Genomic DNA, 27897 nt, shown 5'->3' on the forward strand with positions numbered 1-27897 from the left:
ATACAAGCCTGCTTAGGGCTGCCGGTCCATGGACATAGAAAAAGTTAGTTGGTTAGGTTAGCTGTGGAACATGCGAAAGCTTAACATGTCTTCTTTTGAATTGTAACCAGTTTTGACCCATTACACGAAGGAGTCAGTAACATTTTGAACAGTGACAGTTCGATTAACTTGCCAGAAGACTGTCTAGTTAGCTAACTAGCTATTTCAATGAAGTGTGCGTGGTGTTCCCACTTGCCACCCATGTTGATCGACCATCCCCTCATCTAACCATACCTTCCACTTATGGAACGATGCACCACCAAACGATTACTAGTGAGAGCGAATGAATGGGCTTCTGCAGTCACTATGGGTACTCTTTCTAGAGCCCCCAATTAAAGTCCAGGTAGCAATTAGACCAGTAAAAATAAATGTATTGTCATACCCGTGGTATACAGTATGAAAAACCACAGTTTTCAGCCAATCGCCATTCAGGGCAATAATAGCAATAAAGCACCTCGTGGTATATGGCCACTAGGGCTGTATCCAGGCTCTGTGTTGCATCGTGCTTAAGAACAGCCCATGGTTATGGTATATTGGACATTACTACACCCCTCGTGCCTTACTGCTTAAATATACATGGGGTTTAACTCTAAAATATCTTTGTTTACAATTTATGCTCCCTGCATATAAGGAAAGCCCTGAAGGCAAGATTGTAATTTCTAAATCAAATCAAATCAAATCTTATTTGTCACATACACATGGTTAGCAGATGTTAAATGCGAGTGTAGCGAAATGCTTGTGCTTCTAGTTCCGACAATGCAGTGATAACCAACAAGTAATCTAACTAACAATTCCAAAACTACTGTCTTATACACAGTGTAAGGGGATAAGGAATATGTACATAAGGATATATGAATGAGTGATGGTACAGAGCAGCATACAGTAGATGGTATCGAGTACAGTATATACATATGAGATGAGTGTGTAGACAAAGTAAACAAAGTGGCATAGTTAAAGTGGCTAGTGATACATGTGTTACATAAGGATGCAGTCGATGATGTCGAGTACAGTATATACATATGCATATGAGATGAATAATGTAGGGTAAGTAACATTATATAAGGTAGCATTGTTTAAAGTGGCTAGTGATATATTTACATAATTCCCATCAATTCCCATTATTAAAATGGCTGGAGTTGGGTCAGTGTCAATGACAGTGTGTTGGCAGCAGCCACTCACTGTTAGTGGTGGCTGTTTAACAGTCTGATGGCCTTGAGATAGAAGCTGTTTTTCAGTCTCTCGGTCCCAGCTTTGATGCACCTGTACTGACCTCGCCTTCTGGATGATAGCGGGGTGAACAGGCAGTGGTTCGGGTGGTTGATGTCCTTGATGATCTTTATGGCCTTCCTGTAACAACGGGTGGTGTAGGTGTCCTGGAGGGCAGGTAGTTTGCCCCGGTGATGCGTTGTGCAGTCCTCACTACCCTCTGAGCCTTACGGTTGAGGGCGGAGCAGTTGCCGTACCAGGCGGTGATACAGCCCGCCAGGATGCTCTCGATTGTGCATCTGTAGAAGTTTGTGAGTGCTTTTGGTGACAAGCCGAATTTCTTCAGCCTCCTGAGGTTGAATAGGCGCTGCTGCGCCTTCTTCACGACGCTGTCAGTGTGAGTGGACCAATTCAGTTTGTCTGTGATGTGTATGCCGAGGAACTTAAAACTAGCTACCCTCTCCACTACTGTTCCATCGATGTGGAGGGGGTGTTCCTCTGCTGTTTCCTGAAGTCACAATCATCTCCTTAGTTTTGTTGACGTTGAGTGTGAGGTTATTTTCCTGACAGGCCCTTACCTCCCTGTAGGCCGTCTCGTCGTTGTTGGTAATCAAGCCTACCACTGTTGTGTCGTCCGCAAACTTGATGATTGAAATGTGAACAGGGAGTACAGGGAGAGGGCTCAGAACGCCCTTGTGGGGCCCCCGTGTTGAGGATCAGCGGGGAGGAGATGTTGTTGCCTACCCTCACCACCTGGGGGCGGCCCGTCAGGAAGTCCAGTACCCAGTTGCACAGGGCGGGGTCGAGACCCAGGGTCTCGAGCTTGAACGAGCTTGGAGGGTACTATGGTGTTGAATGCCGAGCTGTAGTCGATGAACAGCATTCTCACATAGGTATTCCTCTTGTCCAGGTGGGTTAGGGCAGTGTGGTTGAGATTGCATCGTCTGTGGACCTATTTGGGCGGTAAGCAAATTGGTGGGTCTAGGGTGTCAGGTAGGGTGGAGGTGATATGGTCCTTGACTATCAAAGCACTTCATGATGACGGAAGTGAGTGCTACGGGCGGTAGTCGTTTAGCTCAGTTACCTTAGCTTTCTTGGGAACAGGAACAATGGTGGCCCTCTTGAAGCATGTGGGAACAGCAGACTGGTATAGGGATTGATTGAATATGTCCGTAAACACACCGGCCAGCTGGTCTGCATGCTCTGAGGGCGCGGCTGGGGATGCCGTCTGGGCCTGCAGCCTTGCGAGGGTTAACACGTTTAAATGTCTTACTCACCTCGGCTGCAGTGAAGGAGAGACCGCATGTTTCCGTTGCAGGCCGTGTCAGTGGCACTGTATTGTCCTCAAAGCGGGCAAAAAGTTATTTAGTCTGCCTGGGAGCAAGACATCCTGGTCCGTGACTGGGCTGGATTTCATCTTGTAGTCCGTGATTGACTGTAGACCCTGCCACATGCCTCTTGTGTCTGAGCCGTTGAATTGAGATTCCACTTTGTCTCTGTACTGACGCTTAGACATAGCCTTGCGGAGGGAATAGCTGCACTGTTTGTATTCAGTCATGTTGCCAGACACCTTGCCCTGATTAAAAGCAGTGGTTCGCTTTCAGTTTCACGCGAATGCTGCCGTCAATCCACGGTTTCTGGTTAGGGAATGTTTTTATCGTTGCTATGGGAACGACATCTTCGACGCACGTTCTAATGAACTCGCACACCGAATCAGCGTATTCGTCAATATTCCCATCTGAAAATACGAAACATGTCCCAGTCCACGTGATGGAAGCAGTCAGTCAGCTTGGTCTGACCAGCGTTGGACAGACCTCAGCGTGGGAGCCTCTTGTTTTAATTTCTGCCTGTAGGCAGGGATCAGCAAAATGGAGTCGTGGTCAGCTTTTCCGAAAGGGGGCGGGGCAGGGCCTTATATGCGTCGCTTGGAATTAGAGTAACAATGATCCAAGGTTTTACCACCCTGGTTGCTAATCGATATGCTGATAAAATTTAGGGAGTCTTGTTTTCAGATTGGCTTTGTTAAAATCCCCAGCTACAATGAATGCAGCCTCCGGATAAATGTTTTCCAGTTTGCAAAGAGTTAAATAAAGTTCGTTCAGAGCCATCGATGTGTCCGGCTGTGATTATAATCGAAAGAGAATTCTCTTGGAAGATAATGCGGTCTACATTTGATTGTGAGGAATTCTAAATCAGGTGAACAGAAGGATTTGAGTTCCTGTATGTTTCCTTCATCACACCATGTCCCGTTAGTCATGAGGCATACGCCCCCGCCACTCTTCTTACCAGAGAGATGTTTGTTTCTGTCCGCGCGATGCGTGGAGAAACCCGTTGGCTGCACCGCCCTGGATAGCGTCTTCCCAGTAAGCCATGTTTCCGTAAAGCAAAGAACGTTACAGTCTCTGATGTCCCTCTGGAATGCCACCCTTGCTCGGATTTCATCAACCTTGTTGTCGAGAGACTGGACATTGGCAAGAAGAATACTGGGAAGTGGTGCGCGATGTGCCCTTTTCGGAGTCTGACCAGAACACCGCCGCGTTTCCCTCTTTTTCGTAGTGTTTCCTTGGGTCGCAGCGATCCATTCCGTTGTCCTGTTTGTAAGGCAGAACACAGGATTGAAAACATATTCTTGTACTGATGGTGAGTTGCGCTGATCTTATATTCAGTAGTTCTTCTCGACTGTATGTAATGAAACCTAAGATGACCTGGGGTACTAATGTAAGAAATAACACGTAAAAAAACAAAAAACTGCATAGTTTCCTAGGAAGCGAGGCGGCCATCTCAGTCGGCGCCGGAAGTGATTCACTTGGGGGAGGAACATATTGTCTGTCTGTAGCCTACTGTACACGGTGGAGGGACATATTGCCTGTATCCTACTGTACATGGTGGAGGAACATGTTGCCTGTAGCCTACTGTACACAGTGGAGGAACATTGTCTAGCCTACTGTACATGGTGGAGGAACATATTGTCTGTAGCCTACTGTACATGATGGAGGAACATTGTCTGTAGCCTACTGTACATGGTGGAGGAACATATTGCCTGTAGCCTACTGTACATGGTGGAGGAACATTGTCTGTAGCCTACTGTACATGGTGGAGGAACATTGCCTGTAGCCTACTGTACACGGTGGAGGAACATTGCCTGTAGCCTACTGTATATGGTGGAGGAACATTGCCTGTAGCCTACTGTATATGGTGAGCTGTTTGTGGCACTTCCTCTTTAATATGGAAAACACATTTTCTAAAATATTGACACAATTACAATCTTTATAGAAGAAATGTAATTTAATCAATTATATGTGGAAATATTTATTTGTGTCAACATACTTGTGTGAACTAAACTAAAGCATGTTAGTTTTCAGTGTTATTTAGATGATGTGAGCTAAATCTGTTTAAGTTAGATAACGTTAGCATAGCTCTTTCACTTACCTGCTTGACTTCCATGCTAACTGAAGCCCATGATGATGCTCATGCTCGGCTGGTGCTGCTGCCTGTTTTGAGATGCTTTAAAGCCACATTGATGGTAGTTGCACCATCCACTTTGAGAAGCAACTTCTTACTGAAATACTCCTTCCATTGTTGATGGCTGTGGAAGTTCTCAGGGATGAAATGTGACCTGCAAATTGAGTAAATGCCCAGTTTATTCCCTCTCACTAATCCCACTTTTTACAAAGTTTTACATTCATCGTGTGACGCTGACCGTGGGGCGTTGTGGTATTTTCTTTCTGAAGTTAGTTTATTTGGAAACCTCTAAAAGTTGAATTTGATCAACATTATAATATAACAATTGGTTTAACAGTTTGTAATTTGGGAATGTTTTCTTGGGGTGCTCTAAATCTATATGCATTTCTGGCATTGAGAAATAAGTGCTACACAACTTAAATTGTGCATCTGAGTTTGTGTCATACTAAATTAAAATATTGAAGTTGCCATATTTTATTATTTTAGGTTGCGGTACCTTCCTTGATGTGGACAATGTGTTACTACATTACGCAAGCTCACATTTTGAACACATCATATTGGTGAGTAACATGGAGTGTTGGTGGTTAATCCAAACTGAATATTAATACTCAGTTTGGAAACCAGATCAACTCAAGATTGGTCTTGATGCAAACAATTTAACTGAACTTTTCATGCATTCCTTGGAAAAGTATTAATTTGGTCATACTCTAGGGCAGGGCTATTTAACTAGCTGTATATCAATTTAGAATGGCCCTTTGATACATTTCTGAACATTCATATAAAAAAAGCAAACCATTTCCAGCAAAAATTTGATTTTTAGTACCAAAAGGAGCCCTCGTTCAATATTCTCCAATGGAAGAAATGTTTTCCTGTAGTCCTGCCCATTAAGTGCTGTCAATTAATATCACCTAACATACCAGTTACAGCCAATCAGCGCTGCTAACAGGGGTACAGGGTCTTTCTGCCCGCCTATCGGCTCTTTCACCACAGATGAGATCAATACACCAGAGCGTGTTTTGTGCTTAACTCGGCTGTGAGTTAAAAAACGACCATTAACTTTATCCGATCAACATCCTAGCCTGCAACATTTCTTGTTTTGTTGTCTGCTGATCATCATGATCTATTTTTACGCAATGATGTTCGATGGCTAAGAAAGGGTAATGCGCTCGAGAGCATTGTGATCTTTGGGAGGAGATGGTTGCTTTTCTCTGTGATGGCCTCCACAAGAAAGCCAACAAATATCTAGTGAAAATGCTTGAGCTCGTATCATGTTTTGTTTTTGTGACATCTTCAATCAATTGAATTGACTTAATTTGGGACTACAGGGGAGGGATGAGCCATTGACATGATTGGTAAAACAGATTTCAAAATGTTATTTTCTCCTGATTTAGCTCAAACAAAACTGTCAATTTTCCCTTCACTGCGCAACTATATTCAGCCATTAGTACAAATCACTCCTGTGATGTTGGAGTTTTTAGATGAACTGAAAGCAAACTCATAAAATGTTGTAAAGTTAGTCCCTACAGAGGTGGTGCTTTTTCATTAACGCACCCATTCTCTACTGATGCGGTATGGAGAGAGACTGCTCTGCAAAAACTAGTCATCTGACATATACCAACAACAAAAAAATACAAAAAAATAACAAAAGTAGACGGGTGAAGAAATTGAAAATGGGACAGAATTGGATGCTGGTCATCTGAGATATGCTACAAATTAGGCCCCGTAAGAATTCAGTTGAATAACCCTACATTAGGGTAAACTGAGCCATGATAAAATGAGGTAATACCCATTTACATCTTTAACAACTTACTGCACAGTCACGCCGCTTTGAGTGCATGAGGCAATTTCAATGGTTCTCACACATCTTAAAATTATTTTTTTACATTTTGTTTTTAAAAAGCACTCTAGTATAATGGTGTGTATGTGTGAGTAGCTAGCATCTAGCTACTATAGAGGTTGTTTTCTTTGTAGCATGTGTAACAGCTGGTTGTAATTTCAGAAATCTGGGGGCAGTGAAAATGGATAGTCTACTATACTTTTTTGAAATATAGCTTTATCCACAACCTTACTTGATGTGTGTATTATATATCCATAGATTTCCTTTGTTCTTAGAAAGAAAGAGAAATAAGGAAATCCTCTTCTCCCAGTACAGTGTTTCTGGTGCTACCGGCTGCAGCCTTGGGTTGTTGGAAGCTGTGAATGAGTCATGCTTTGAGATGGTAAAAAATAGGCATGCTATGACTGGAGGAACTGTATGTGTGATTCGTCTTCATTGGCTCTTGCATCCATGCTGAGTTCTGTTGGCACAATTGAGGCATGACGTTTCTGCTGCATTGGAAGATTTGCTTGCTCTTTGTATGGTTTAGCCCAGGGGTATCAAACTCAATCAGCACATGGGCCATATTGGAAGAAAAAAAAACACAGCTTATAGTTTGTTTTTACAAAAACCGTGCCTTCAACCGTGACCCAAACTGGCCATTTTTTTCTCTCAAAAAATAGGGCTCTTTATAAAAAACACTTATGTTCATAGGATGCTTTATAGCATTTTAACATATTAAATCATATTTGTCCAGCCTTTGCTGCTATGCTTGCAGATGTGATTTAACTCCAAATAACAAAAACATAACTAGGTAGTTGTAGCCTAGCCTACTGCTCAAATGCTGTCGTAGGCCTACATTTCTCCTTTGCATGGTGTTTTATTGAAATGTTTGGAATTTTGGTTATTCGATCTTACGCTTAAATAAATGCCAACAAAGATTGTTTTCTGTAGGCTACCGCAATGATCAGTTGGAACTGACACTTGACATGGCCTACCACACCTTTAAACTTTTGGTCCGGTAGATTCGGTCACTGCCATTTAGTGATATGATACAGCATTTTTGTGTGTGTGTGGCAATGCACTGCGGTTTGGTGTGCATCGTGTTGGCAGTGCTTCCTGTGACTTGTAGTGCAGTGCATCATGGGCGGTATGGAAAGCGGGCCAAAATGAATTGACACCCCAAATCAGTGCGCCGGCTGGATTCGGTCCATGGGCCTTGTTTGATGCCTGGCTTAGCCTAACCGAGAGCTAGGTCGTTCCTTCATTCGTAAATAATCTTATTTACTGGCTATATTATTATCTAGGCGTAACATTTTTTTAGTCTCTGGATTTGAAGTCTTTTTTAAAATCTGATTTGTAGCTAACCTCTGCATTGCATTGCTCACACTGGCACCCCTGTGCCCGTGGGGCTTGCAGTCATTACAAGGACACTAATGCTGTCATATTATATCAATAGTACCACATAACATCCCTGTTATGCTAGTTCAACATAACAGCTGTTGCTTCGTCACGGTGAAGACTAGTGTTAATTTGGAAATAATCCTTCCTGTGACTTGTATTGAATAAGTCTGGCTACTTGTCTTGTGTCTATGTAAATATTGTTGAAGGCACATACGTTTCCTGAAACCCTGCCCTGTAATCAACTGCTAATTTAATGTGGGTAGTGAAATGAAAAATTGTCCATCACATGTTTTGACACGGGATGGAAACTTTACATTAGTGACTGGAAAAAAGGGATGTTGTGTTCACATTCCTCAAGGTTTATCTGAGAGGTAAATGGACTTAGTTATATTAGGATCTGTTGAGAAAGTGTGTTCACTGTTGAGGCCAGGCCCCGTGGTAATGTAATGCAGGTGTAGTGAAGCAGTGGGTTTCTCTGCAGTGCAATGGGAGTGGTGGATAGAGAGAGCTGTGTGTCCACTGTCTGGCATGGTGCCTGGACATGTCTGAACACATTTTCAGCCAGTTATGTAATGTAGGATGCTGACCAAAACTTGCTTTGCAAAATGCACTTTATAATTTCCTCAAGAGCTTGCGCGTCAATGGGTGTCTGTTGCCAAGTGCGAAAATAGAACCTGGTTCAATTTTAGATGCGTGAAGTGCTGCAAGTACCGCCTTTCCCATCTCCTCGTGGGTGTTAAGGAGCATTCTAACCCATGTGGGTGATTTTGAAAGAAGAATGAGGTCCACACTCCACTCGGTTGTAGTAATGCACCTTAAAGTTGCAATATAAAATCCACAGCGAAATAAACGAGGAGTGATGAATCAAAGAAAACAAATTAATGTGGTTTCCCCTTTTTTACCTGTGGAAAAATTGTTGGAGAAGAGAAACTACGATTATTACTCACAATGGTTGAAATTCTACAAAGATCCAGCAAAAAAAAGACCATGAACATTTCAGGTAAAATAACCCACTGTTTATCTCCCAGGACGATACGCTAGCCAAATGTCCATGCATGTTTCGACCTGTCCCCAAATTTAATATACAGTGGGGCAAAAAAGTATTTAGTCAGCCACCAAATGTGCAAGTTCTCCCACTTAAGATGAGAGGCCTGTAATTTTCATCATAGGTACACTTCAACTATGACAGATGAAATGAGAAAAAAAAATCAGAAAATCACATTGTAGGATTTTTTAAATTAATTTATTTGCAAATGGTTGGAAAATAAGTATTTGGTCAATACCAAAAGTTTATCTCAATACTTTGTTATATACCCTTCGTTGGCAATGACAGAGGTCAAACGTTTTCTGTAAGTCTTCAAGGTTTTCACACACTGTTGCTGGTATTTTGGCCCATTCCTCCATGCAGATCTCCTCTAGAGCAGTGATGTTTTGGGGCTGTTGCTGGGCAACACGGACTTTCAACTCCCTACAAAGATTTTCTATTGGGTTGAGATCTGGAGACTGGCTAGGCCACTCCAGGACCTTGAAATGCTTCTTACGAAGCCACTCCTTTGTTGCCCGGGCGGTGTGTTTGGGATCATTGTCATGCTGAAAGACCCAGCCACGTTTCATCTTCAATGCCCTTGCTGATGGAAGGAGGTTTTCACTCAAAATCTCACGATACATGGCCCCATTCATTCTTTCCTTTACACGGATCAGTCGTCCTGGTCCCTTTGCAGAAAAACAGCCCCAAAGCATGATGTTTCCACCCCCATGCTTCACAGTAGGTATGGTGTTCTTTGGATGCAACTCAGCATTCTTTGTCCTCCAAACACGACAAGTAGAGTTTTTACCAAAAAGTTATATTTTGGTTTCATCTGACCCATATGACATTCTCCCAATCTTCGGGATCACCCAAATGCTCTCTAGCAACTTCAGACGGGCCTGGACATGTACTGGCTTAAGCAGGGGGACACGTCTGGCACAGCAGGATTTGAGTCCCGGTGGCGTAGTGTGTTACTGATGGTAGGCTTTGTTACTTTGGTCCTAGCTCTCTGCAGGTCATTCACTAGGTCCCCCCGTGTGGTTCTGGGATTTTTGCTCCCCGTTCTTGTGATCATTTTTACCCCATGGGGTGAGATCTTGCGTGGAGCCCCAGATCGAGGGAGATTATCAGTGGTCTTGTATGTCTTCCATTTCCTAAGAATTGCTCCCACAGTTGATTTCTTCAAACCAAGCTGCTTACCTATTGCAGATTCAGTCTTCCCAGCCTGGTGCAGTTCTACAATTTTGTTTCTCGTGTTCTTTGACAGCTCTTTGGTCTTGGCCATAGTGGAGTTTGGAGTGTGACTGTTTGAGGTTGTGGACAGGTGTCTTTTATACTGATAACAAGTTCAAACAGGTGCCATTAATACAGGTAACGAGTGGAGGACAGAGGAGCCTCTTAAAGAAGACATTACAGGTCTGTGAGAGCCAGAAATCTTGCTTTTTTTGTAGGTGACTTACTTATTTTCCACTATAATTTGCAAATAAATTCATTAAAACTCCTACAATGTGATATTCTGGATTTTTATCCCCTTCTCATTTTGTCTGTCATGGTTGACGTGTACCTTTGATGAAAATTACAGGCCTCTCATCTTTTTAAGTGGGAGAACTTGCACAATTGGTGGCTGACTAAACTTTTTTGCCCCACTGCAGTTGGTTTTGATATTGAACCTGTCAGGTGGGAATAGTTCAAAATCAACATGTGCAAAGCTGGTTCGGTCAGCATGTAAGATTAAGTACGGGTGGGGGGTTGTGCTCCTTGAGAGAAGAGTTGTGGTTACTTACAGTAAATCACTTTCCTTGTGCATGTTTTGTTTTTGTTAATGAAACCCATAGGTCCATCTTATCTCTAATGTCCTCATACTTTTTGATCAATTTGTCCCGTCAGTTGTCAGATAAACACATTCACTGAAATAGTCTTGAGTACTCAGTTGACGGGGTCTTTGGCTCACTGAGACAGCAATGATGTACTGTGATGCAAAGGAAATGGTGTCTTGAATGCAAGCAGATGTTAGCAGCAGCACTTTTTCTGCTGGTGTTTTTTGTTCACTAAGGGTTTTCAAATCACCAGCTTGTCCACGTCTTTTTAGCTGTTAGGCTGTATGTTATGTGAACCCATGAAGAGGGAGGAAAATCAGGTCTTACACTAAAGGTTTTTCCCCCCCTTTCTCTCTCTTCCCCCCATTTGTCCCCTTTGCCCTATCTGTCCTCCAGTCTTACATGTGGCTCTTAAAACAATGATGCTGAGAATGCGGAAGGCATCTCAGCAGTCGAGCCCTGCCCATGCGCCCCGCCCATCCCGAACCAAGCGGAGGCATTCAGAAGTGGAGGAGTGCACGCCGACAGGTGGCGGGAGAGGTCTGCTGTCCACCATTAAGAAATTAATCAGAGGAAATGCTGTCAAGGTGAGCCGTCTCTCTGTTATGTCTCCGAAATGGCATCCTATTCCTTATATAGTACACTACTTTTGAACAGTGCCCTGTGAGTCTTGGTCAAAAGTAGGGCACTAGATAGTGAATAGGGTGCCATCTCGGGATGATAACATTCCCCCCTCAAACATTCCACAGCTGTTTGATCACTAAAGTTACATGCAGTCCTTAGTTTAACATCTTAGCAACGTGTTATGTTAGCAGCACCTTTTTGCACCCCACACACACACCCCCTAGACCTTTATTTAGCCCCTGTCCAGATGTAAGAAGTAAAGTCTGTTTCAGTACCCCCAGTGTCATGTTTCCCTAGAAATGCATGGTGGAATGCAGCTTGTCTTAGAACTCCAGCAGTGTTCTAATTTTAGCGGTGGCTCTAGAGATTGCAGAAGGATAGTAGGTAGTGGGGCTGTATGATTGGGGGGAGAAAAAAATAATTGCAATTGTTTTGGATATTAAACTTGCGATTTTCTAACACATGGGTGAAAACTTGCTAATTCCATCAGACATATTTAAAACACGTGTCTGGGTAGAAAACATAATTTCTAAAATGAGATCATGAGTTAATACATACTGTGCTAAATGAATACAAAACCAAATTAAGCTATTTTCCAACATTGTTATACATATGGTGATAGGATTTACAACACATACATATTAACAAACCTAATTTAACATGATCATCAAACTATAGCAGGGTTCCCCAACTGGCGGGTCAGATTTGGCTTGCAGGTGGTTTCATTTGTTTTCTGAGCCCCCTTGCCCCCATTGTTGGACATAATAGACTGTAAAAACACCAGGAAATCTGCTCCAAGAGGTTTTAATTTAGGAAATATTTTCTCAAGTATTCCCACGCATGGAGAGATGTGAAGGCATACAAATGTGAACGGGTTGAAATTATGTTTTAGTCATATTATATATTTTTTGAGCTTATTGTGGTCAATTTGCAGCCTACAAGTTATTTGTAATTATGTTCTTGCCCCCTGACCATCCACTGAAGAAAAAATTGTCCCGCGGCTGAATCTAGTTGATGATCCTTGAAATATAGTGTGCTATAAGTGTAGCATGTTGTTCATTTAACCAATGAATAACATGAGTTCCTATTTTACCATGGATTTCTTCAAGTTAATTATTTTAAGCGAAGTTCATTATTTATTCAGCCAGCCATAGGTTGCAGTTAGAATAGCAAGCTTATATCCTGTATTTATGTATTAGTAGGCTGAAACATCATTATAAATCAAAGTTAATTTAAAAACATGTAACCTACCAATTTACAACGTGCAGTCTGGTCCAGTCATTCAATGCGATGGCCTTGCCCATGTGTACACCGTGATCGTTATGCACACTTAATGCTCCTCGTTCAGGCCCCAAGCGGCTAAAGCTTCTCTTAACCCCAGAGCTGTTTTTTTCTTGTCATCTCTGGGGAAGTAGCCTATGATGTTTGCAAGCACAGACCTTTCAGTTGAAACTCCTTATCAATAAAATGTAGCCTACTGTCAAACTAATGTAGGGCGTGGTTGTTGGGGGGATAATTACATATTGGGTTATTTGTAACGCTATATCGAAATGTTTTGACTATTACAATATTATTTTTGCTCTAGTTGGCTGTACTTGCACAAACTCCAGCATTTTCCCTTCACAGCTCGTTCGATACCTTTTTAAATAATTTTAGTTTTTCATCACTTATTTCCTTGACTGTTCAACTCGTTTTCTCATGGCTCGCTTATCCCTCTGCAGCATACATGCATATGGGCAGCAATATGTTTGGCACATTGAATAACAATAAAAATCAGTGTCGAATCGAAATGCATACATATCGACACCAAAGTAGAGTGATAATATCACATTGTGAGGTCCCTGGCAATTTCTATCCCTATGTTGTAATAGACCAAAGACAGGCCTATGTTGTTGTAGTCACGTAATAATCATGTGAGCTCTGTTTCAACTTATCCCTTAATTTGGCTATACAGCGTTGGCATGGTGACTTGAGATGGAATCTTGTGTCCTGTCCAGCTTGTTTATCCTCTTTTTAAATAAAAAATAAAACATTTAATTGAAAGCTTTGCTGACTAAATGTGAATCCTTTCTTTGGCTGGGTGATTTCTATGTGTCCTGCGGGATGTTTTTTCGTAGGGTGTTACCCTCGTCAATTCCTGTTTTAACGTATGTGACTAGCTGTGGCTGAGGGGCTTTGTTGCTGTCGGGCGTTTTCTTTCATCATGCAATCGTCGTGAAGTAGGGGATGGTTGAATACCTAGGATAGGATAAGTAATCCTTCTCACCCCCCCCTAAAAGATTTAGATGCACTATTGTAAAGTGGCTGTTCCACTGGATGTCATAAGGTGAATGCACCAATTTGTAAGTCGCTCTGGATAAGAGCGTCTGCTAAATGACTTAAATGTAAATGTAAATGGTTCTTCGAACGATTGAATGCATTTGTTGTATTGTCGCTACAACTCTGAGGCACTTTTTGCACAACACATGCATTTGGTTGACAACGGTTTGCCTGTTGCTGGAATATGCCAGGCCACTGAAGATGACCCCTTTGGCACCAAATCGTTGTTCTCGTTAGCATTAGCAGCACTCATGTTTTTGAGGTAAAGCCCTTTCTCTTCTCACCAGCATCTAACTGTGTGCTCTGTGGGATGCTTATGATTAGCCAGCATGACTTACAGGGAGCGAGAGCCCGCTTGTGATTGGTCAGCATCCTCTGTGCATGTAGAGAGTGAATGGAGTCTAGGGAATCTTATTGGCGACGGTACCGTAGTCTAGAGTGTGAAAGAACGTAGAGAATCGCAGCCTCTTGTGATATGGATATTGCACATCAATATCGCAATTTCTATCTGAATTTGATTAATCATGCAGCCCAAGTAAGTAGCTAGGGTTGGCTGAAACAATATTTCAGGAGAGAAGAAATCCCTCTGGGAAGGCATATGGTTTCTTTGTCTTGGACCATTGTCACTTGGCATACTACAAGTCCATTGTACATCCAACCAGATATGAGTCAGAATTCCTTTGGCCATCTGCTAGTGGGTAGATTCAAAATGTTGAATACTTTAAGATTTTTTAAAATGTGGTTTTATTCTAAAGTTATACTCCTCCCATCCGTTCTGATATGAGAGTTGTGTTTCTACTTCAGGTAGAGCAGGAGAACCCAGCAAAGAAGACACGGCTCACTTGCGATGTAGACGACAACCTGATCTCTTCCACACCACAAGGTGGCGATGCCCCCAGGAGGACCATCTCCAGGGTCAGCAGGAGAAACTCAGTCAACGGGGGTGAGTTTGGAAAAAGAGTGAAATGTTATTCTGTTCAGTAATCATACCTTGTACACCAACAAGCCTTTTTACAGGAGTTTGCATGCCTTGATAAAGTGACATCATGTTGTTCTTACCTGCTCCTCACCCTAAACCACAGAAGCGACAAACCATGACACGAACCATGACACGAGTAGTAAGCCTGTGAAGCCCAATGGGAAGCTGGAAGAGGCGGCAGAGACTTTGACCAGTCCGCCTAGAACCACTCTCCTGGGAACCATCTTCTCTCCAGTCTTCAACTTCTTCTCACCAGCAAATAAAAATGGTAATCCACCAAAATGATGCTAGGTCGAAGAGTGCCAACTACTCTGCAGAAACTTGACTTAAAATATGTTAGATTGGCCTACATTGTTCCATGTTTGTCTCTAGTCACTGCACTGGTAAATGGCCTACTATATTACCTTGGTCTTCATTCAACCTTGTATGATGCTCATTTATGTTATTGTATTTTTTATATTGTGGTCAAGTCTAACTTCCCTGCAGAACTACGGTAATAAGTAGTATAAATATAGTAATCTAATGTAATTTTCAGCCACGTCAGGTTCAGACTCCCCAGACCAGGCGTTGGAGGCTGAGGAGATCGTCAAGCAGCTCGACATGGAGACTGTGGAGGAGACCCCCACCTGCACTGGCACCACCACCGAGGAAGTGTGTACGACTATGCCCCTTTACTCCAGCAACATGCGGCCCCCACACTCTCCAGAAGTACCCATCGAGGAAGAGGAGGTCGTCACAGACATGCCTCCTCTCACAGGTAGCTGGAGATAAAGAAATGTCTTCTTGGTGTCAATGTCATAATGGACAAGGATCATGCTCACTTCTCTCTCCTGCCCATTTCTCTTGGTCTCCTCCCGCCTATCCTCTCAGCTCCAGACGCCCCTCCAGTGGGAGGCTATGTGGATGCACAGCCCACAGCCCCTGCAGAGGGGACATACGAGGAGGACTGGGAGGTCTTTGACCCGTAAGTACAAATCTGCTCCCTCTATGCAAAATATTCCAGCCTTAGTCAAGGTCAAAATATGAATACTTAGAATTCATTTTGATCTTGTGAATATAAAAAAGGAAAATGTACTGAACAAAAATATTAACTCAACCGGCAAAAAATTTGAAGCGTTACAGTTCATATAAGGAAATCAGTCAATTGAAATAAATTCATTAGGCCCTAATCTATGGATTTCACATGACTAGAAATACAGACATGCAACTGTTAGTCACAGTTATTAGGGTGTGACTACTATTTGCCTCGAGACGCATGTACATTGAGTTGATCAGGCTGTTGATTGTGGCCGGTTGTCCCACTCCCACGAAGTCTCTGGATATTGGCGGGAACTGGAATATGCTGTCATGCATGTCAATCCAGAGCATCCCAAACATGCTCAATTGGTGAGTATGCAGGCCATGGAAGAACTGGGTTGTGAATTATGCTCAAACATGAGGTGGTGGCAGCGGCTGAATGGCATGACAATGAGCCTCAGGATCTTGTCACTGTATCTACAGTGCATTCGGAATGCATTCAGACCCCTTTTCCACATTTTGTTACGCTAAAATGGATTAAGTAACAAAAAGTTCCTCATTAATCTACATACAATAACTCAAAATGACAAAGTGAAAACAGGTTTAGATATTTTTGCAAATGTATTACAAATTAAAAAAAAATGCTTATTTATATAAGTATTCAGACCTTTTGCTATGAGACTGAAAATTGTGCTCTCTTGTAGAGGTCGACAGATTATGATTTTTCAACGCCGATACCGATTTATTGGAGGCCCAAAAAAGCCGATACCGATTAGTCGGCCGACTATCTATATATATATATATATATTTATTTTAACATTTATTTATTTTAACATTTATTTTTAATAATTACAACAATACTGAATTAACACTTATTTTAACTTAATATAATACATCAATAAAATCAATTTAGCCTCAAGTAGATAATGAAACATGTTCAATTTGGTTTAAATAATGCAAAAACAAAGTGTTGGAGAAGAACGTAAAAGTGCAATATGTGCTATGTAAGAAAGCTAACGTTTCAGTTCCTTGCTCGGAACATGAGAACATATGAAAGCTGGTGGTTCCTTTTAACATGAGTCTTCAATATCCCCAGGTAAGACGTTTTAAGTTGTAGTTATTATAGGACTATTTCCCTCTATACCATTTGTATTTCATTAACCTTTGACTATTGGATGTTCTTATAGGCACTTTAGTATTGCCAATGTAACAGTATAGCTTCCGTCCCTCTCCTCGCTCCTCCCTGGGCTTGAACAAGCAACACAACGACAACAGCCACCACATCGAAGCAGTGTTACCCATGCAGAGCCAGGGTAACAACCACCCCAAGGCTCAGAGCGAGTGAAGTTTGAAACGCTATTAGCGCGCGCCTACTAGCCAGCCATTTCACTTCGGTCACACCAGCCTCATCTCGGGAGTTGATAGGTTTGAAGTCATAAACAGTGCAATGCTTGGCGCACAACGAAGAGCTGCTGGCAAACGCAAGAAAGTGCTGTTTGAATGATGTTTACCCGCCTGCTTCTGCCTACCACCGCTCAGTCAGATACTTAGATGCTTGTATGCTCAGTCAGATTATATGCAACACAGGACACGCTAGATAATATCTAGTAATATTATCAACCATGTGTAGTTAACTAGTGATTATTATTGTTTTTTTATAAGATACGTTTTTAATGCTAGCTAACAACTTACCTTGGCTTACTGCATTTGCGTAACAGGCAGTCAGTCTTCTTGTCGAGTGCAACGAGAGAGGCAGGTCGTTATTGCATTGGACTAGTTAACTAGGGTTGCAAGATTGGATCCCCCGAGCCGTCAAGGTGTCAATCTGTCTTTCTGCCCCTGAACCGAGGCAGTTAACTTGAAATCGGCCCTAATTAATCGCGATTCCGATGAATCGGTCGACCTCCACTCTCTTGCATCCCGTTTGCATTTAACATCCTTGTTGTTTCTACAACTTGATTGGAGTGCGCTGGTGGTAAATTCAATTGGTTGGACATGATTTGGAAAGGCCCACACCTGTCTATGTAAGGTCCCACAGTATGTCTGAGCAAATCCCAAGCCATGAGGTTGAAGGAATTGTCCGTACAGCTCCGAGACAAGATTGTGTTGAGACACAGACCTGGGGAAAGGTAGCAAAAAATGTCTACAGCATTGAAGGTCCCCAAGAACACAGTGGCCTCCATCATTCTTAAATGGAAGAAGTTTGGAACCACCAAGACTCTTCCTAGAGCTGACCGCCCTGCCAAACTGAGCAATCAGTGGAGAAGGGCCTTGGTCAGGGAGGTGACCAAGAACCCATGGTCACTCTGACAGACTTCCTCTGTGGAGATGGTTGTCCTTCTGGAAGGTTCTCCAATCTCTGCAGCACTCCAGAAACACATGACAGCCCGCTTGGAGTTTGCCAAACGTCACCTAAAGGATTTTCAGACCATTAGAAACAAAGTTCTCTGCTCTGATGAAACCAAAATTGAGCTCTTTGGCCTGATTGCCAAGTGTCACGTCTGGAGGAAACCTGGCATCATCCCTATGCTGTAGCATGGTGGTGGCAACATCATGCTGTGGGGATGTTTTTCACCGGCAGAGACTGGGAGACTAGTCAGGATTGAGGGAAAGGTGAACAGAGCAATGTGCAGAGCTATTTGATGAAAACCTGCTCAGGACCTCAGACTGGGGCGAAGGTTCACCTTCCAACAGGACAACGACCCTAGGCACACAGCCAAGACAACACAGGAGTGGCTTCGGGATATCCTTGAGTGGCCCAGCCAGAGCCCGGACTTGAACCCGATCTAACATCTCTGGAGAGACCTGAAAATAGTTGTGCAGTGACGCTCCCCATCCAACCATCCAATCCTCGATAGGATCTGCAGAGAAGAATGTGAGAAACTCCCCAAGTACGGGTGTGTGTGAAGCTTGTAGCGTCATACCCAAGAAGGCCGACGGTGCTTAAATAAAGTTCTGAGCAATGGGTCTGAATACTGTAAATGTGATGATGTAATCCATTTTAGAAGGCTGTAATGTAACAAAGTGGGAAAAGTCAAGGGGTCTGAATACTTTCCGACTGCACCATATGTGCAGGCTGTATTACATCCGGCCGTGATGGGAGTCCCAGTGGGCGGCGCACAATTGCCCCAGAGTTGTCCTGGATTGGCTGTCATTGTAAATAAGAATTTGTTCTTAAACCGCTTGGAGAATTTTCTGGAATTATGTCATGGCTTTGGAAGCTTCTGATAGGCTAATTGACATCACTTGAGTCAATTGGGGGTGTACCTGTGGATGTATTTCAAGGCTTACCTTCAAACTCGGTGCCAGTTTGCATGACATCATGGCAAAATCAAAAGAAATCATCCAAGACCTCAGAATTTTTTTTTTGTAGATCTCCACAAGTCTGGTTCATCCTTGGGAGCAATTTCCAAACACCTGAAGATACCACGTTCATCTGTACAAACAACAGTATGCCAGTATAAACACCATGGGACCGCGCAGCCGTCATACTGCTCAGGAAGGAGACGTGTTCTGTCTCCTAAAGGTGAACGTACTATGGTGCGACAAGTGCAAATCAATCCCAGGACAACAGCAAAGGACCTTGTGATGATGCTGGAGGAAACAAAAGTATCTATATCCACAGTAAAACGAGTCCTATATCTACATAACCTGAAAGGCTGCTCAGCAAGGAAGATACCAGTGCTCCAAAACCGCCATGAAAAAGCTAGACTACGGTTTGCAACTGCACATGGGGACAAAGATCGTACTTTTTGGTGAATTGTCCTCTCGTCTGATGAAACAAATATAACTGTTTGGCCATAATGACGTTATGTTTGGAGGAAAAAGGGGAGGCTTGCAAGCTGAAAAACACCATCCCAACCGTGAAGCACGGGGGTGGCAGCATCATGTTGTGGTGCTTTTCTGCAGGAGGGACTGTTGCACTTCACAAAATAGATGGCATCATGAGGTAGGGAAATTATGTGAAATATATTGAAGCAACATCTCAAGACATCATTAAGGAAGTTAAAGCTTGGTCGCAAACGGGTCTTCCAAATGGATAATGACCCCAAGCATACTTCCAAAGTTGTGGCAAAATGGCTTAAAGAAAGTAAAGTCAAGGTATTGGAGTGGCCATCAAAGCCCTGACCTCAATCCTATAGAAATTTGAGGGCAGAACTGAAAAGGCGTCTGCATTCAAGGAGGACTACAAACCTGACTCCATTACACCAGCTCTGTCAGGAGGAATGGGTCAAAATTCACCCAACTTATTGTGGGAAGCTTGTGGAAGGCTACCCAAAACGTTTGACCTAAGTTAAACAATTTAAAAGCAATGCTACCAAATACTAATTGAGTGTATGTAAACGTCTGACCCCCTGAGAATGTGATGAAAGAAATTAAAGCTGAAATAAATCACTCTATTATTATGACCTTTCACATTCTTAAAATAAAGTGTTGATCCTAACTGACCTAAAATAGGACATTTGTACTCTGATTAAATGTCAGGAATTGTGAAACTGTGTAAATGTATTTGGCTACGGTGTATGTAAACTTCCGACTTCCACTGTACCTGCAGTCAGCATGCCAACTGCACGATTCCTTAACTTGAGACATCTGTGACATTGTTGTGGCAACTGCACATTTTAGAGTTGCTTGTTTTTTTCAGCACAAGGTGCACCTATGTAATGATCATGCGGTTTAATCAGCTTCTTGATATGCCACACCTGTCAGGTGGATGGATTATCTTGGCAAAGACATGCTCACTAACAGGGATGTAAACAAATTTGTGCTCAACTTGAGTATTAAGCTTTTTGTGCTCATGGAACTTTTCTGGGATATTTTATTTCAGTTCATGAAACATGGGACCAACACTTTACATGTTGCGTTTATATTTTTGTTCAGTGTCGTTTAATTTTTTTGTTGTGTGATTTCATTAAGTCCTGTATTTACCTTTTTGAACGGTTTGATTTGGGTTGGTCCAGGTATTTCTTCATCAAGCATGTACCTCCACTGACTGAGGAACAGCTGACCAGGAAGCCTGCCCTCCCACTGAAGACCCGCAGTACGCCAGAGTTCTCCCTGGTTCTCGACCTGGTGAGTGACGATAACATGGTGCACTTCAATCCGACATCTGCATTGGCCGTGCATATTTTACAGTGATACGGCCTCTGCAGATGTCAGAGCATTCATACTTCTTGCGCTTCCCGGAGCAGATCCGGGCTGTTGAGTAAGCTGTTGTGAAGGAAGTGAGTTTGTTAATACAGCCTTCGTAGGCTCTACAATTGTCACGCCTTCCGTATGGAGCCTCCGACCACATTTTTCGGGTCAAACATATATTTATTTTTACTGTAAATGGTACTTCCACTTAACGGGTATTGTTATGGTGGTTTGCAACTTACAACTAATTTTGTGATTCCTACCAGGATGAGACATTGGTGCACTGTAGCTTGAATGAGCTGGACGATGCAGCACTAACCTTCCCGGTCCTGTTTCAAGATGTCATTTACCAGGTATACAGAAGTCCTTGGTCTGACATTGAGGCGTTTCTGTTTTAAATGGGACATAATTAAGCATATTACTTTTCCACCAGAGGGTGCTAAAGCTGTGCCATTATAGACAGCCACAGGTGAAAGTTGGAGATGCAGAATCAGTTTCTAGGAGAAACGGGGGCCTCTGAATACTTTGTACAAATAACTGATACTTTGCTTGTCTGCAGGTGTATGTGCGTTTAAGGCCGTTCTTCCGAGAGTTCCTGGAGTGCATGTCTCAAATCTATGAGGTAAACTGGGCTTCCTTTTCTCTTATTTAATTGTAACAGTATATGGAAAGAGTGCAGTTACATGCTTTAAGCTACTCTGAAATGAGAAACGTATTCGGTTGTCTTCCCCTTGTTAGATCATTCTCTTCACTGCCTCAAAGAAGGTTTATGCAGACAAGTTGCTCAACATCTTGGATCCCAAGAAACAGTTGGTTAGGTAAGTTAAATGTTTATTTCTCATGTTTCTTTCTACCCCTTCATTTAGATGCATTGGAAGTATCAGTTGTGTTTTTGTAATAGAATACCAAGCCTTAGTTTTGACATGCATGTATAGTGTTCTGTTTGCATGAGATTGCAGTTGCTGTGTCTGATTGTGGTTTTGGGGCTGGGCAATGGACACGTGCTGCCTGCATGTGATGTTCAGTTGTCAACATTGTTGTTTTGACTGAAATATTCATAAACGGACTTTTAGACTTTGATTTATTTTCCTCTCCACTATCCCTAGACACAGGTTATTTCGTGAGCATTGTGTCTGCGTACAAGGGAACTACATCAAGGACCTGAACATCCTTGGAAGAGACCTGTCCAAGACTGTCATCATTGACAATTCACCACAAGCCTTTGCATATCAGGTGAGCCTTTCAGCAACAAGTGACATCTGTAATAGAGGTTGACCGATTAATCGGAATGGCCGATTAATTAAGGCCAATTTCAAGTTTTCATAACAATCGGAAATCTGTATTTTTGGGCGTCGATTTTTAATTTTTATATGTATTTTTAATTAAATTTTATACCTTTTTATTTAACTAGGCGAGACAGTTAAGAACACATTCTTACTTTCAATGACGGCCTAGGAACGTTGGGTTAACTGCCTCGTTCAGGGGCAGAACGACAGATTTTCACCTTGTCAGCTCGGGGGATCCAATCTTGTTACCTTACAGTTAACTAGTCCAACGCAATAACGACCTGCCTCTCTCTCGTTGCACTGCACAAGGAGTGGAGTGCAACGAATGCAGTAAGCCAAGGTAAGTTGCTAGCTAGCATTAAACTTATCTTATAAAAAACCTTTAATCACTAGTTAACTACACGTGGTTGAGGATATTACTAGATATTATCTAGCGTGTCCTGTGTTGCATATAATCTGACTGAGCATACAAGCATCTAAGTATCTGACTGAGCGATGATCGGCAGAAGCAGGCGCGTAAACATTCATTCAAACAGCACTTTCGTGCGTTTTGCCAGCAGGTCTTCGTTGTGCGTCAAGCATTGCGCTGTTTATGACTTCAAGCCTATCAACTCCCGAGATGAGACTGGTGTAATCGAAATGAAATGGCTAGCTAGTTAGCGCGCGCTAATAGCGTTTCATATGTCACTCGCTCTGAGCCTTCTAGTAGTTGTTCCCCTTGCTCTGCACGGATAACGCTGCTTCGATTGTGGCTGTTGTCGTTGTGTTGCTGGTTCGAGCCCATGGAGGAGCGAGGAGAGGGACGGAAGCTATACTGTTACACTGGCAATACTAAAGTGCCTATAAGAACATCCAATAGTCAAAGGTTAATGAAATACAAATGGTATAGAGGGAAATAGTCATATAATAACTACAACCTAAAACTTCTTACCTGGGAATATTGAAGACTCATGTTAAAAGGAACCACCAGCTTTCATATGTTCTGAGCAAGGAACTGAAACGTTAGCTTTCTTAAAGCACATATATTGTACTTTTACTTTTTTCTCCAACACTTTGTTTTTGCATTATTTAAACCAAATTGAACATGTTTCATTAGTTACTTGAGGCTAAATTGATTTTTTTGGTGTATCAGATTAAGTTAAAATAAGTGTTCATTCAGTATTGTTGTAATTGTTATTATTACAAATAAATAAAAATCGTCATTGAAAATCCTAATCGGCCGACCTCTAATCTGTAACCCAACCGAGCACAGCGTAATTAAGCCTATTTTTGTTTTGCATTTTAAATGATATTCAGAGAATTGATATATGCTGTTGTACAATCCAATACAGAGTATACCTTCCTATATCCCTACAGCTTTCCAATGGGATTCCCATTGAGAGCTGGTTCATGGACAAAAATGACAATGAACTCCTGAAGCTTGTCCCGTTCTTGGAGAAGCTTGTTGAGCTGGTACGTACAAACAAACAAAAAATTAAACGTGTTTTACTAATGCTTGGCTAGTAATAATTTGTTTATTTGTAAGTCATACATGCTTGAGCTGTCATTGACATGTGCTTTGCGATGCCCCCAACATTAATTTTTAGTAAACCAAAGTCTTTTACAAAATGAAATGTTCTCGCCGCTACAGAGAAATCGTCTCTTTAAATCATTGGTTTAGGTTCATATCACTATGGTATTAATATAGTCTGTCTCCTGTGATCCAGAATGAGGATGTGAGGCCACATGTTCGACAACGGTTTCGTCTGCACGAGCTTCTTCCCCAGACTGATCCCTGGAATAGATGGACAGAAGAGATAACAAATGATTGAATAAACCAACACAGACATATAAAAATCCCTCTTTGGATTAAACAACATTGCCATTACTGTATAAGGTTTCACCTTTTCTCTCTTTTTACCCACCATAGGTCCCCCCCCCGTCCCCCCCCCATCGATAATGACAATGCAAAGTCACATTTCTGAAGCAACATCTGGTTAAAAATCATTTACAAAGCCACACGTTTAGATCACATTACTGTGGGCAAGATCAAGAAGGCTCCTCCTTTTGACTGGCTTTTTTTCAGGAGCAGTTTCTTTCACCCTGCTTCTTCTCGGAGGGGCCAAGGTGCTGTCTGTCTGGACTGAATGTGTTAGCTGACAGAGAAGAGGATTATACTTGCTCCCTTTGGTGCTTTCATGGGACTGTTGACAGTGACACTCATTGGCTACAGACGAATTTGAACAGGAATGGCCAGTAAAGTGTGTGTTTTGTGTGTGGGTACATAGCTTATCTTTTCTTTCCAGCTTGGGGTTTTTACAACATTTTTACCAGTAGCCTATAGGATCTCATTATGCATTCCTCTAGCTGAATTTCTTTGTTTTGTAGACACTTGTTATAACCGCAATGTGTTATTTTACCCCATTTCACAATGTTGCATTTGCTTTTTTCTGCCTATGTTTTATGTAGGTGTTCTCCAAGGCTGTTGATTGGAAAATAATATTGATGTTATGGTAGGATATCCCCATGCTATGTCAAATCAAATTGAACAAATTCACAGCTTCCTGTATAATTTCTACTTCTGTTTAAACAATAGTTGGCTTTAATTAATAGGACACTTTGCCAATAACTAATCAATTAGTATCACTTTCAAGAAATTTGCATCAAGAGACAGACAGTTCGATTGACTAAATGTTCCCCGCTTCTCAAGTGATGTGTTACTGACATTTTTCTTTTATAGTAACATTTTTATTTGTCATTCATATATTTCAATGTATTTTTACTCAACCAAGGTTTTATTTTTATGGATATGTCTAGTATTGAATTATAACTAATGTAGATTTCACCCCTGTCTGTTACTGGGGGCAGATGGATGGATGGCTGGGTCCTGAAACAGCCCAATGTGTAGCACCACCAGCATATAAACAGCAATTCTCGTCACTGTGGTATAAACCCAACCTGCCTAGTAGTTTTTTGTTTGTTTTAGGAATTTGTTTTATTATATGGCTTTGAAGCCTTTTTAGATGCAGTAGAAAGAAGCAGCGTTATTGGAGAACCTTCGTTATGTATGTCTGGATGTTTCTGCCCAGACTTGGGAGAGTTGTAGAGAAATATACCATGATACATTGTCAGAGATTGTACCTAGTACTTGTTATTTCATGCGGCCTAACCAGATCATAGACACTTTATTGATGACAAACTAAGGAAAAAATTACACCTAAAACGGTTACTGTGGCATGTCCATTTGGCCCTTTTGTTGATATTATGGACTTGTACATTAGCTGGTCATGTATATGGTGCCATACAAACCTCCTTCCTAACATGATCAAACATCACCACCCATGTCGTCTTTTTCTCTCTCTCTCTTTGGAAGTGTTTAATAAGTCGGAGACAATCAAGCCTCTAATATCAAAACACTCAAATCGGAAAGGAAATTCTGGTCCATTTGCTCTGTTCTTGTTCTAAATTGAATTGTGCCATGCGAACAAAGTTGTTAGGTGAATCCAACTGTGCCCTATCCCAGCTAATGCATGTCATTTTGCCAAACATCTGAAGGACTGAGGGTTAAAACCCTGTAGAATACCAGTCCTTTTAGCCTGTTCTCTCATTGCCTTTCTGGAAATCATCGCCCTATAAAACTGAACTGACAGACGAGTTACACTACAGGGCGCATAGTTTTTAGTTTTTTGCCGACACTAAATATTTCCAGACTATGAATGTATTTTTTTCCCACACTTGATCCCAAAATGGGGGGGAATTAACTAATCAAAAGTCCATGATCCAAAGGATCTATCAATTTCTTAGATTTTTTGCTGCTTTGAACGGTGCACATTGAGTAAACATTTTTCACCATTCTAAAAAAATATATATATATATATATATATATACAAACAAACAAAGGACACCCTATTCTATAGCATTTTCAAATATGCAGCCCTATCCATACCCACTTTAGCGGTTGGTTGAGAGTTGGCCCCATAAGCCTGACATGGCCCCTAGGAGGATCAACCTGCTCCTTAAAGGGGGCCTGGCACTTCTATCAAGGGAGAGCTTACTTTGTAATTGTTTAAGGATGGGCTATTTGACATGTACATCTAGTTCATTTTTATGTGAATTATACCTGTTTTTTTTTATTGTACAATGGATATTGTACAATACATGCAGCTTTGCGTTAAAAGAAAATCCTTAAAGGAAAATCTTTTTGTATTTTTTATTTCAAAAGGCATGTCCTCTACTTTTTAAATGTATTCATTAAGATTTAACTTCACATCAGATGGAGTGTTTTTCTTACAAATATCTGTGTATGTTTAGTTAGGGCAGTGTCACTGAACTGTTAGAAACCTAGCATGTATGTACAGAATCTTGTTTTGTGGGGAAGTCCTGAATTAAATTTTAATCTTGGCACTTTTTCTGCAGAAAAGAGCAACTGTGTTAATGAACCTTTTTCAATTTCCATTAAGGTGTATTTAAAATGTATTTTTAAATGCTTAAAATTACATCTTTGCTAACCATGTTGTAAAATGTACATACCCAATTGCATTGAAGTATTGAACAAAGTTTTAAAGTTAAACCATCCTGCATGCTGTTTTTCTTTCCTATTGAACGGTATTGTAACTCTTGGTAGTTTATTTTCACTTGATTATCTCTAGACCAGGGTTTCCCAAACTCTGTCCTTGGGGTCCCCTGGGTGGAAGTTTTGGTTTTGGCACTAGCACTACACAGCTGATTAAAATCATCAAAGCTTGATGAGTTCTTTAAATCAGCTGTGTGGTGTGAGGGCAAAAACAAAACGTGCACCCAGTTGGACCCCAGGACTGAGTTTGGGGAAACCCTACTCTAGGGATGGGTATTCAACTCTTACCCTATGTGGTCTGGAGCCTGCTGGTTTTCTGTTCTACCTGATAATTAATTGCATCTGGTGTTCCTGGTCTAAATCAGTCCCAGATTAGGGGGTAACAATGGAAAGAACGCAGTGGAACTGGCTGTGTTGAGTTAGAGGGCTATAGATTCTCCATTCATTTTACTGAGAAAGGAATATATTTTTTTGGGGGTGCGGGTAGGCAGGCCTACTGGTTTCCAGCTATTAAAACACTGAGAAACTAGCCACTCTTGAACATATAGTCCCTTATCCTATTTGAGCCTATATCAAACACCAGACTAAATGGCCTACTTAAAACCTCTACGGGATCGGTATCCCTAAACCGGGACGATTGATGCTCAATATGCGATAATGTGACTAGAAAACGTTGTATACAACAGCCAACTTTCGGGGACATAGACATGTCTTATATGGGTAGAAAGCTTAAATTATTGTTAATCTAACTGCAGTGTCCAATTTACATTAGCTACTACCAAAAAAAATAACATGCTATTGTTTTAGACTGGTGCACAACAAAACACATCATGGCAGCTGGTTTGATACATTCACCTCTGAAGGTAAATTATGTACTTAAATTGGAGCAAGATTACTGAATGTGTCATCCTGAAGGTCCCAGAGCTGGGAATTGGGTTTACAGTTTGACCCCACTGCTGTCTCTGGCTCCACCCCCTCCCTCCCGCTCATCTTGATCTGTGACTTTCTGGAAGTATGTAAACTTAAAATGTTTAGTACCATATAATTTTTGTATGTTCTTTAGTTATGTACTTAAATGTATAAATTGAGCATACTCCTGGCAGACTTGCTGCAAAATATTGTGTAGTGCGATCAATCAAACTTTGCGGTACACTGCTGCCATCTTGTGGACAATCTAAAATACACCTAGGCTCCTATCTTAATGTATGGCCTT

At 41.8% G+C, this 27897-nt stretch overlaps 1 protein-coding gene across 3 annotated transcripts in view; it reads left to right on the forward strand.

The window, feature by feature from the left end:
• LOC118358949 (CTD small phosphatase-like protein 2-B) overlaps window positions 1-26681 on the forward strand; it is a 28288-nt gene extending 1607 nt beyond the window's left edge. For 2 of the 3 annotated variants that reach the window (XM_052480863.1, XM_035737009.2), the window contains exons 2-13: window positions 11168-11358; window positions 14519-14657; window positions 14797-14961; window positions 15229-15450; window positions 15564-15657; window positions 20672-20783; window positions 21113-21199; window positions 21406-21468; window positions 21585-21664; window positions 21953-22079; window positions 23489-23584; window positions 23839-26681. In XM_052480863.1, the coding sequence (XP_052336823.1) occupies window positions 11191-11358; window positions 14519-14657; window positions 14797-14961; window positions 15229-15450; window positions 15564-15657; window positions 20672-20783; window positions 21113-21199; window positions 21406-21468; window positions 21585-21664; window positions 21953-22079; window positions 23489-23584; window positions 23839-23943 (1458 nt within the window). In that variant the 5' untranslated portion in view covers window positions 11168-11190 and the 3' untranslated portion in view covers window positions 23944-26681. Of the gene's footprint in view, window positions 1-5193; window positions 5268-11167; window positions 11359-14518; window positions 14658-14796; window positions 14962-15228; window positions 15451-15563; window positions 15658-20671; window positions 20784-21112; window positions 21200-21405; window positions 21469-21584; window positions 21665-21952; window positions 22080-23488; window positions 23585-23838 lie in introns of all 3 variants that reach the window. The other variant, XM_052480859.1, reaches the window with a different exon arrangement.
• The last annotated feature ends 1216 nt before the right edge of the window (window positions 26682-27897 follow it).

Source organism: Oncorhynchus keta, chromosome 2, assembly GCF_023373465.1.
Source record: "Oncorhynchus keta strain PuntledgeMale-10-30-2019 chromosome 2, Oket_V2, whole genome shotgun sequence".
Taxonomy (NCBI): Eukaryota; Metazoa; Chordata; class Actinopteri; order Salmoniformes; family Salmonidae; genus Oncorhynchus; species Oncorhynchus keta.